At 35.2% G+C, this 12,404-nt stretch overlaps 1 protein-coding gene across 1 annotated transcript; it reads right to left on the bottom strand.

Moving 5' to 3' along the window:
- Nucleotides 1–2,640: 2,640 nt before the first annotated feature.
- Nucleotides 2,641–12,116, bottom strand: LOC131948320 (uncharacterized). The gene is made up of 3 exons (XM_059309897.1): nucleotides 12,083–12,116; nucleotides 5,996–6,132; nucleotides 2,641–5,483 (listed from the first exon to the last, which is right to left on the bottom strand). The coding sequence occupies exons 2-3, from the start codon at nucleotides 6,127–6,129 to the stop codon at nucleotides 4,328–4,330; spliced, it is 1,290 nt and encodes a 429-aa protein (XP_059165880.1). The 5' UTR covers nucleotides 6,130–6,132; nucleotides 12,083–12,116; the 3' UTR covers nucleotides 2,641–4,327.
- Between the last annotated feature and the right edge of the window lie 288 nt (nucleotides 12,117–12,404).

Below are 12,404 nucleotides of genomic sequence, written 5' to 3'. Positions count from 1 at the left end.
TATATATATATATACATATATATATATATATAAAGACCGAAATATCAGCAAAAGAAGTAGAATGACTGCATCTCAGGCAATACAACTACTTATTGATTCTGATGGAGAAGATAATATTCCTGGTCTATATTGTGATGATAGTGACTTTGAATTTGATACTGAACACAGTGACATTGAAATTGACAGTGACAATGAAACTGTTCAAGTACGTTCTGATGCACGTGGTGTCAAGGACAAAGACTTGCCGAAACGAAAAAAAAATGTTTACTGGTGCAAAACATGCAATTTTTTTCTTTGCATCGGGTCCGGCAGTGATAACTGTTTTGAAAGTTATCACACAAAAGTGGACCTCTGGCGTTGAACTAGTATGGCCAGGTATCAATAATAACAAAACAATTACTAAATGTAAATTGGTTTCTTCTATCTCCTATCAAAACAATAATTATGTGTTCGTTTTATATACATTGTTCTGTTCATACAATGTAAAAAAAAATAAAGAATTTCAGAATCTTGCTGCATTGTTGTTTGATCCTGAGTCTGGATACCAAATTTGACTTGATTGTCTCAAACGGTTGAAAAGTTATACACAAAGTTAGAAGCAGATAAGTGAAAATCGGTTTGGGCCTGGGAGCTCAGGAAATAGGAGAAATTAGGTCAGGGAGGCCAGGGCTCAAAGGGTTAAAAAACTTTTTGTGACCGAACGAAAGGATATTTTTGAAAACTTTCTTCGGCAATATTGGTTTAAATTATGGCAGGAATCGATTGGTAAATGTTTCAAGTCGCTAAGTGGTCTGGTTGCCGAGATATGGATAAAAAAACTGCATTTGTTCGAGTTTTTTTGGCTTTTCCGGGAAATCCAGGAAAGAATTCCGGGAATTTGTTTGGCCCACAATCATCCTCGGAACTTGCTTAACATGTTTGCTTTGGAACTAGTCCTCGATATTGCTTCGTTGAGGAGGAGATACCACTTAAAGCTGCGGACACACATTCATCCATCCATCCATCCATCCAGAAATGACACATTATTAAACGCAATTTTTCTTTTTTTGAAATTGCGCTAAAAAGTAGATTCAGAATTACTAGGTTTGTGTTAAGGTATTGCCAGATCAAATCGATGAAATGTGACCAAACGATGAACAGCCATTACAAACTGTCAGAAAATTATATGTAACATTAAAACGGGATCCGGACAAAAGGCCGACATGGACAAAAGGCCGACAAGACAAAAAGCCGACAGCTAAAAGGCCGACAAGACAAAAGGCCGACTGCTATAAGGCCGACAAGACAAAAGACCGACAAGTTTAATAAAACAACAACCTACAAATATAGACATGTTTAATTTTATTGAAAACCATTTACATAGTGATAAAGGTATATTATGCAACATGTAGGCATACTTGTATTTTGTTTATTAATATCAAATTTAGTGTTTCTTTTTAACAAAAAACAAAAAAATACAGTCAAATCACGTGATCGTTCTACTTCATTCGGTTTCTTTGCGAAATATGGTGGTAACACCACCTATCTGTTTATCCTTTGTACACTCCCGTCATCTCCAGTCGCATGTGCCCCATTGTTCACCTTATAAGGATAGCAACTAGTATTGTCTTAATGCATGTGGGCGAAGAGCGACGGCTTTTGATGGTTGTCTCACCTCGTTGATATAGAAGGGGCTATAAAAGACAGTAGTGACCACATTTCGCAATATTCAGGGGTTGATCCTTTGTGTTTAAGACACTCCCGTAATCTTCAGTCGCTTGGACCTGATGGTTCACCTTATAAAGATAGCAACTAGCATCGTCTCTTCTCTTGAACGTTTCATCTTATTTCATGACTTATTTTGATGGTTGTCAAACTAGCTCACCAGACGAATGTCGCAGCGGTCTAAGAAGAGATTTCGACTAATTAAAACACTCGAGTTATAGGCCTATATGAAGTAAAGTTCACCCTTTTCTGTGACCTCGGCATAAGAAGGAATAGCGTGGTCAGCACTATGTCCATCCAACTTTACATGACTTAGGTACCCTTCAGAGCTGAGATCAGAGAATGGACTCATGAACGTTGTACTGATTTGAAAGAGGATTCTCCAGACTATCAGGTCTAGGCCATGCCATCCCAGTTTTGTACATATATAAATATATATATATATTTGTGTGTATGTATATAAATGGTAGATATGTCAACCAGAAAAGTGCACAGGCAGATGACACTCAATAGCTAGGAGAGAAAACTCAAAGATCAAACTGGAAATGAGCTCCTTAGGCAATAAGAACCTCAGGAACATCATATATATATATATATATATATATATATATATATATATATATATACATATATATAAATATATATCTATCTAATCTATGGAAATATATATCTTTCTAATTCTAATCTATGGAAATATATATCTTTCTAATTCTAATCTATGGAAATATATATCTATCTAATCTAATCTAATCTAATCATCTAATCTAATCTAATCTAATCTAATCTACCTACCTACCTACCTACCTACTTACCTACCTACCTACCTACCTACCTATCTATCTATCTATCATGATGCGAGTTTGGGACGAGACAAACAATGACAATCCAATATTCAATATAAATCACTGAACAGGACTGCATTAATTCACTCAATCGTTTATTGCACTGGCTAAATACATAACAGATATGGAAGGCCACTTTCACAACTTTACAAAACCTACATGCATGACGACCGGACAAATATTTCTACAACCTGGCACGACATGACGAAGACTATCTCATCTATTTCCCCTAGCACTAAGATCATACTCTCACTCAAACATCACATCCTTTTGTACTTTGTTGCACAGTCACATTTTATTAATCTAAATCATTCCACAACACACATACTCTCATACCTTTGCAATACATAAGATAACATCCATCTATCTAAATATTTTTCTATTTATATATTATGTATTTATTTATTTATTTATACCTATGTGTATGTTTATGTATAAATAAACAAGATTAGGAAATTACCAGTAAATTATTATTTTATAATTGCTAAATATGTATATGTTCACAATATATTGCTAAAAAATGTAATAAAGAACATTAATTTTGTAGTGTAAAACATAATCAGCCAATACAACCATTGCACAAAGATAAATCACATTTTTGTCTACTGCAAACATATTTAATTTACACCACTATCTGTTAACAATATTAATAGGTATAACTTTTACTTAAAAACATCAATAATTTATGTATATTTCTGTTCGTTGAATATTTATTCAAATAAAACTAATTTAGATTTGAAGTAAAATGACACTGCTGAATCTGGTGGTCTTTCGGCTAATGTAGAAGAACTCACATGTTTGTGTCTTAAGAATTGGAAGGGATTGTGTGGTCAGCACTATCCCTAGCTGCTTTTACTTTCCCTAATGTGTGTCAGGTACCCACCAGAGCGAGGTGGACTCACCGATGTCCTACAGACTTCAGCCTACAACCAAAACACCACTAAATGACCACACCATCCCTTAACACTAACTGAAAAATTACATCATTTAAATTTTCAATTTGGAAGGGTAGAGCTATAGACAACTCTTTTATGGCGTTTCCTTATTTGCCATCTTGGGAGGCTCTGAATGGGAGACACTACACTACTAACTCCACACAAGGAACAAGAAAATATAGACAGACAAAAAATTTTAACCATCAGTATAAGCGTTTGGTAAAAACTAAGGCACAAGATGACAGATGAAAAAAATATTAGATTAAGTAAAAAAGACAATGAAGAATTTATTTTATTTTCTAATACCAGAAAAAAAGTCTGGATTACAAAAACTATCTGATACATCACCCTTGCTTGTAGACACATTTGCTAATAATAGCATATCTGAACAATAAAATTGTCTTTTGAGTGATTTCAACCACAATCAATCGTTAGTCAACCATACACTTAGTCTAGAGACAACACATTTATACGCTTTACCTGCTAACTTGCTCTTAGAAAAGAAATCCTGGCAACTTTAGATCACAGATTACCAGTGATCGAAGTATTTTGTGAGAACAGTAGCAGAATGTAGTGCTGGCATTACATTCAACCCCCAAATGGAGGACCAGGGTGCTAGCTTTTGTCTGACCCCTACCCATGCAGACCTCCCCAGCTTGGGTTAACCTGCCAGGAGTTTAAACTCCCGCTGGTATAGCTCTGGGGGTCGTCAGGGTACACAAGCTGCCATGCCACGGCAAGGCTCTAGCATGAGATGGCAGTGGGGTTGAAACCTTACAAACATGCATGTAGGCCGCAAACCTGACCCATCTGCCAGTAGGCCCCTTTACTATGTCAGGGTAGGTTCTAGACAGGGGTAGCACAGCTAGCACCATTGGCTTGGGTGGTTCCTGCGTTGACATTAGTAGTCTCCCTGTATACGTCAATTATGCTTTGAAAATGTGGATTTTCAATTATATCGTTTCTTTCTAATTCACCTAATAGGTCAGTGAAAGTTTCAATAAATTTTTCAGTATCTTGGGTACCTTCCAAATTCCACCACTCCACTAATGTGTCTATGTCACTCACTGAAATGTCTTTGTAATTTGACATCAAATTTTGTCTCTTTATCAGAAAGTCATTTGTTGGGGATGATATCAGTGAAAACAGGTCGTAAAAATCCTTCCGTGTGAGATTATTTGTGAGGAAATAGGAAAGTATGTTAAAGATCTGTCTGGGAGAGCTTTTCTCTTGCAGAAGATCATGTTCCAGTAGAGTGTCTGTTTCATCTTCCACAAGATCATTCCGCTTCATGTACTTCAATGTTTTTTTAAAAATACTTTGGTAATCAAGCCCAGGATTTTTTAGTGCCCATTTTAAGCAGGTGGAAATTAAAGCATTTATTGAGTCTCCGTGGGTATCGCTTATCTTAAAAGAATATTCATTGGGAGCAATAAACCTACCACTGGGGTCAGGTAATATGCGGAGAAATATATGACATTCACCAATACCCATTCTATTGAAATATTTGAAAACATCTCTATAGTGAAGTGTAGGTGGATCCACTGAAATCTGAGTAAAGCCAACTGTTTCTGCTGTGTTATTATTATTGACAGGTTCTGTGTTTAAAAAAGTTGACCGGCATTTAAATATTTTACGTCTGAAAATAATAAATAAGATGGATCCTGTTAAAGTGACTACTAAACATATAACTAGTATAGCTATTTCATGTCCTAATAAATCACTGCTATCGTTTTTACTATGGTCTATTCTAGCAGTTGTTGAGCCGCTAGAAGCTGATGTGGTTGTTGTTTTTTCTGTTGTAGTTTGAACCGTGGGAGGAGCTGGCCAACAGTCATGTTCACCACCAGAGTATGAATGTTCTTCATATCCTGCTTCACATCGCCACACACGGTCTTTTGTTGCTGTCCCATTTGAAACTAATTCCCAGTGATCTGACGTAGATTTCTGTGTCCAAGGTTTACATGAAGTATGACGATGTAATTTTTCCTCTATGAAAAAGCTACAAAAAAGAAAGAAATTAAATTTAGAACACCTGCATTGAATTTGAATGGTATCATTGGAAGATAAAAAAAAAAAGTTCACCCCAATGCAGGTGGATACATAGGGATAAGCAAAGGTGGTGACATGGTCAAATAAAGATGTTGACAAAACAAGAGAAGAATACACCAATAATCATGGCATGTGGGGGTGGGGAGGATTATTTGGATATCATTAAAGTTTGACCACATGTCATTAATAGATTATTTTTCTATTATCTGAATTAAACAAGGTGAACATAAAATTGTTTCAGAAACTTGAGATAACTTTACATATTTGTGTCATGTATGCTATGCACATTTGTCAACTGACAGATTTACACAAAATGGATGTTACTAATAACATATTTCACAAAATACATGAACAATTTAAGACTAAGATGCTATAACTTTATTTAATCTTGTATCCAAAAATATCTCTTTAATCTAAATGTTTTTAAAGCATGACAATTGATTACTGGTTTAATCTCTTTACCCATAGTTACAAGGCAGACAAGTGGCACCATTACAGTATTGTCCTTCTTCACAATTTGTAGTACATTTCATCTGATCAAGAGATACTGTAATTCCTATCTCGTACATGAGCAAGAAAAACAACAGAACTTCCATTTTCTGAAACAAACACAATTAATATCTTCACAAAATGTAACTCTATATATATTTTAATAATTTGAGTCATTCATGTTTTAAGTTTCTCTTATGCAATAAAAACAGTTTTCCTATTTAAAAAGTGGATTACTGTTAAAGAGGAAAGTTAGAAGAATTTTGTTCAATATATATGTATAACATAAGTAGCTACTTGTCTGGTAATTCCAAATAAAGATCTCAAATTGTCATGTTACTCTACCAAGATGTAGAAGTTTAGATTTAGGCACATTTCATGACAGCACAAGCTTATTTTTAAACTGTTTAAAAGTTGTAGTAGATTTACTTGGATTAGGGATGGGGTTAGGGTTGAATATTATGAATTTGGTAAATAGTATACAGCTAACAACTACCACTTTTTTACTTCCTTTACTTATAATCTTTTAGCCAAGTTCATTATTTATTCTATAGCATTATTTCTTGGTTGTATTAAAAAGTACCCCACCATCATTGGTCTATTATAAATGCCAAATGGGTCATTAGAAGGTTTTACATAGTTAATTAAAGTGAAGGTGTTAAGATGGTTCATTAGCAGCATTATACTTATATAGTTTATAAGTGGAGTAAATAAAAACTTTGGATTTTCAGAGTTACACTTACTACTCCCTCCCCCCCCCCCCCCCCCTTCAAAGTCAAAATTAACAATACACTTTAGCATGGGGGGGAAAAACTAGATTTTTCTATATTGTTCTTTTTAAATACTTCCTAGTTTTTACTGCTAACCAAAGTTTTATTGGTATTGAATTTATGACAATGGATATCTATTTTCTAGACACCAACTGAGTTTCTTGTTAGTTTTTTGTTGGGGTTTTTCTTTAATTTTTATATGAGATTACAAAATGAAATAATAAAAATTCTTCAATTTTCTATAGCCTAGGTTACTTACTGATCAGCCATATCCACATACTATTGAATTATTAATAGCCTAAGCAATATTTCTAAATCTAATAGTCTATATATCTATTAACTATATTATAAATTATTAACCATATGAATATAAAATTGATACAAATATAAGGGTAAAGATAAATAAATAAGGTACATATATAAAATTCTTATCTTGAAGAATTCTTTTTTATGTTACTGATTTCTGACAATAAACTATTCCAAAAATAGGTGTTAGGTTGTAAAATCTCAAGTTTAGTTTTATGGTTAGAAATTAGGGTAAGGGCTATGGGTCTACAACATTATCCCCCGTCAATTAACCCCTGGACATCCCCCGCTATTGCCCCTGGAGCGATTTCCTCTTCTGTCCTGCCCAGTAGGATATTGCCCTCGTATAAGTTTACGAGATGAAAATTGATAAAACTAGCAATATGTATAGATATAATTTGCATTCCAAAGAGATGGAACTACATATACCTAAAATGCCACTACTTATGTGGCTTACTTCTTTAAAAGAATTGTACTCATTTTTAAAGTATGTATGGTAATGTCTGTAAACGCTTGTGAAGGAGTGGATTTTAGAAGCGAATGACACAACCATACATCTTAAATGTGGTCTGCTGTTTGGCTTGTCTGAAGAGTAGGGTTTATTATTTGAACAGAGACATGTTCTACGCATTAGTATATAGATATAAGTCATCAGTACTATTCGCTCTATTATCTATATATATAAAGCAAAGTGGTCAAGTGCCCGATAGGGCACTTCCCGGCGCCGCAGGCGCGTCAAATTTGGCACGATGGTGCCTTGGGTCTATAGAACACGAGGGCCGGTGACGGTTGGCCGAAAAGTCGACGGAGAGGGGGTCAAAACTGACCTCGACTGACCGGCGCCTTATATGGGCTATATTAGGAAAAAAAAATTCCTCCGACGACCCCCCTTGATATTTTGTGAGGTGGTAGGAGAATGCCTTGGGGTGTCACAAAAAACTCAGCATATCTGGGAAAAATCGGGAAGTGGGTCAAAACTGACCAGTCGTATTTCCCTATATAATCTTTGTATTTTATGGGAAAAACAGAGGGTGATTTCAAAACGGATTTGAAGGCACTGACCGTCTTTACATCTGGCTAATTTTTTGCATGCTCTTAGGTAAATGGCTTGACCTTTAGGGAAAACTGTCGGTTTCACTCAAAGCACTCGAACAGGGCTAAAAAGTGACCGCGAGTGAAATTCTCTTTATATGAGCTCTATTACAAAAAAAAATTTCCGACGACTACCCCTCTTGAAATTTTGTGAGGTGGTAGAAGAACGCCTTGGGGTGTCACAAAAAACTGGCCATGTCCGGGAAAAATCGGTAAATGGGTCAAAACTGACCAGTCGTATTTCCCTATATAATCTTTGTATTTTATGGGAAAAACAGAGGGTCATTTCAAAGCGGATTTTAGTGTACTTAAACTCAGTATATCTGGCTAATTTTTTGTATACTCTTAGGTGAATGGCTTGACCTTTAGGGAAAACTGTCGGTTTCACTCAAAGCCCTCGACGAGGGCTAAAAAGTGACAGCGAGAGAAATTCTCTTTATATGAGCTCTATTACGAAAAAAGTTTTCCTCCGACGACCCCCCTTGAAATTTTGTGAGGTGGTAGAAGAAGACTTTGGGGTGTTACAAAAAACTCGCCATGTCCTGGAAAAATCGGGAAATGGGTCAAAACTGACCAGTCGTATTTCCCTATATAATCTTTGTATTTTATGGCAAAAACAGGGAAATTATAACACAATTTTTAGGTTACTTATCGTCTGGACATCATGCTAAGTTTTTGCATACACTACTATAGATGACTATGCCGTATGGAAAAACTGTTGGTCAGACTCAAAGCCCTCGACGAGGGCTAAAAGATGATCGTGAGTGAAGTTCTCCTTATATGAGATATATATATAAATAAATTGACGAACAATCCCCTTAATATTATATGACGTTGTAGACCAACCCTGGAGGGTAACAAAAAAATGTATTCCCCTCGGAAACAGCCATTATAGTCGTTAAATATGTTCATATACCGTAATTTCTTATATAAGCATAGCAACTGTTTGTAAAAAAAAAAAAGGTAAACAAAGACATACGTCATACGTTCAGTTTTCAAGGGAGGTATCGTTTATAAAATTATTATTTTTCAAATAATTGTATACTATTTTAAACAGAAAATGACAAAGTATAGCATTTGTTTTAGTACAAAATTAAGTTGTTAATTTAGTTACGTATCATAATTAAATAAATAAATAAATTTCAAAGGGCAATGTAATATAAACTATGAGATATACTGTTCATGGAACCTGTGTAGTTCTAATTCCATTTTAGTTATACATTGCGTACTTTCCAATATATTTCTGAGAACGGAATTTAAATGACAAACAAAAACATTTTTTCTAAAGTTAGCATTACTGTTTAAATTATTAAATTAAAGCACTCCACACCCAATCCATCGCTAAATAATTAAGTATACAAATTCTCAAATGCTTTTTAAAAACCTAAGCGAAGCTAGGCAGTATGCCTAGTTTAAAATAAACTAAACTAGATTTCAGTTTCAGTTTATTCTTATTTTAACAGGGATAAAGTTCTAAGTGTAGTGAGTATTCAAGGAATTTTTTTTAAATGTCTATGTTAAACAGGTGCTATTAGTTAGGAATGGAAAAAGCTTTGAGGCAACAAAGCTAGGATTTCTGAATGTAAAGCAAAAATCTAAGTTAAAAATGATATTGTTGTTTGATTGTCCATGTCCTACCACAATAAATAGGCTGTCCATGTCCTACCACAATAAATAGGCTGTCCATGTCCTACCACAATAAATAGGCTGTCCATGTCCTACCACAATAAATAGGCTGTCCATGTCCTACCACAATAAATAGGCTGTCCATGTCCTACCACAATAAATAGGCTGTCCATGTCCTACCACAATAAATAGGCTGTCCATGTCCTACCACAATAAATAGGCTGTCCATGTCCTACCACAATAAATAGGCTGTCCATGTCCTACCACAATAAATAGGCTGTCCATGTCCTACCACAATAAATAGGCTGTCCATGTCCTACCACAATAAATAGGCTGTCCATGTCCTACCACAATAAATAGGCTGTCCATGTCCTACTACAATAAATAGGCTGTCCATGTCCTACCACAATAAATAGGCTGTCCATGTCCTACCACAATAAATAGGCTGTCCATGTCCTACCACAATAAATAGGCTGTCCATGTCCTACCACAATAAATAGGCTGTCCATGTCCTACCACAATAAATAGGCTGTCCATGTCCTACCACAATAAATAGGCTGTCCATGTCCTACCACAATAAATAGGCTGTCCATGTCCTACCACAATAAATAGGCTGTCCATGTCCTACCACAATAAATAGGCTGTCCATGTCCTACCACAATAAATAGGCTGTCCATGTACTACATGGTGGACTGTTCATGTCCTGCCATACTTCCATAGTACACTGTCCATGAACTATCACTAATTTACTAGTATTCACTATTCACAATAGAAATATATGTAAATAGATCTAGATCTATATATTTATAGGCCTAATGACTAATGGTCATTATCTATTGTTGGACACTCATGACACTGGAAATACCATCAATATTCCGATAGGCCTAATTGAATAATAAATAAATATATAACCATCAGGGGCAATTCAATAAACTGTCCTTAAATGGGTAATCTATCGCTTTAGGTACGTAAAATCGCCTGCGGCTAGTAATGTACAAAAAAGTTAACTCATTGTCAAGGCTTTAATAGAAGTATATTGTGATATATTTGTGTCAAATATTATAGATAAATGAATAATAAAGCTAAATCAATGGCTAAATATATCAATATAGGCAAGAAATTATCTTTAAACAGCAGTGTTTGCGAGCAGGATTTGCTATGTAAAAAGCGGCCATCTGTAAGTTAGAGTGGCTTCCCCTGAATCTTGCGCTATAAGTTTACTATAAAAAAAAGAAACAAAATGGCTGGTATCGAAAATGAGCATGGTTGCATCTGTTGGAAACATCGCTAGTCTTCATTTATTACTGAAAAGTTTTAATTCAATTGTTTAAAAACAGGTACTTAAATGAAACAAGGGAACATTTTTGTATTTTTCAAAACATAAATCCTCCTAAAAATGTGAAATAATTATTAAAATTTAAGGAGTCACCTGACCTGTTTTTCACATTACTAGTCGCAGGCGATTTTACGTACCTAAAAACGATAGATTACCTTACCAGTAACGATTGTATAGAAACAGGTACATTAATGAAACTTTGAAACATTTTTTGTAAGTTTAAAACATAAAGGCTGATGCTAGCAGGAATAAGATACGAATGCGCAATGGAGAGAAACTACTACTTGCCATCGTGGTGATGTTTTCAATGGGACTGGGCATGCGTGTGTTTACAACCGCAGAACCCTAACAGTCCTAACACCAACCCTAATCCTATCCCTAACCATATCCCTAACCCTATCCCAATCCCTAACCCTAATTCTAACCCTAGCCATAGGTCACTGCGCATGCGCAGAGCTATCTTTTGCCAGCTATCTTTTGCCGATTAAGTGGAGACGTTGGGGAGAAAATGAAAAATCTTCTTCCGAGTAGTCTAGGGCTAGTCACTTCGAAACCTAAATCCTCCTAAAAATGTGATATAATTACTAAAATTTAATGAGGCGCCCGTTTTTCACATTACTAGTCTCGGCCGATTTTACGTAAAACGATATAGAATCTATTACTTACTAATGTTTACATTTTTAGAATGTTTAGAATTAGATCAAGACAAGAGTCTACAAAAACATCGGCCATCTTTTTTTAGGCCAAGACGAAGTGGATATTCCCAGACGGGGATAGATTCTAGCCGTATTAAGATTCTAGCCTACTAAGAATGTAAGGATCTTAGTTCTAAATTTAGAATCTAGATCTAGATAGATGTGGGCCTAGATCTAGATCTATATTTAATAGTTTTTTAATAGTTTTTTTATAGTAGGCCTAGTTTCCTGATACTCTTAGTTCTTTGAATCTTTTGGCATGGAAGTGTAGTATTATTACACCGCGTTTACACTTACGACATGTGTACTAGACTTGACCTACTAAAGTGTATACTAAACATGTTACGGGTATACGGAACATCTTCTGAGTCGCCGGGCACAAAACCGCGCCCCTTTTTATGTTCTGGGTCAAGTTTTTGTATTCGCACTGAGTGAAAACAAAGATAAAACAAGCGCGATTGTAGGAAAAAAAAAGTCACAGGAAAACAAAACAGGAAAAAAAAAACACAGAAAAAAGTCACAGGAAAAAAAGTCACAGGAAAAAAGTCACAAATATA

The sequence above is a fragment of the Physella acuta genome, unplaced genomic scaffold, assembly GCF_028476545.2.
Source record: "Physella acuta isolate Inbredline_101_S28 unplaced genomic scaffold, ASM2847654v3 ptg000638l, whole genome shotgun sequence".
NCBI lineage: Eukaryota > Metazoa > Mollusca > Gastropoda > Physidae > Physella > Physella acuta.
The sequence above is the reverse complement of the archived record's forward strand: the minus strand, read 5'-3'. Positions and strand labels throughout refer to the sequence as shown.

Excerpts from the sequence above, each read along its gene's own strand:
- LOC131948320 (XM_059309897.1), bottom strand. The coding sequence starts at position 6,129 with ATGGAAGTTCTGTTGTTTTTCTTGCTCATGTACGAGATAGGAATTACA. Across the intron at positions 5,484-5,995 it reads TGTCTGCCTTGTAACTATGG|CTTTTTCATAGAGGAAAAAT; the intron begins GTAAAGAGATTA and ends TCTTTTTTGTAG.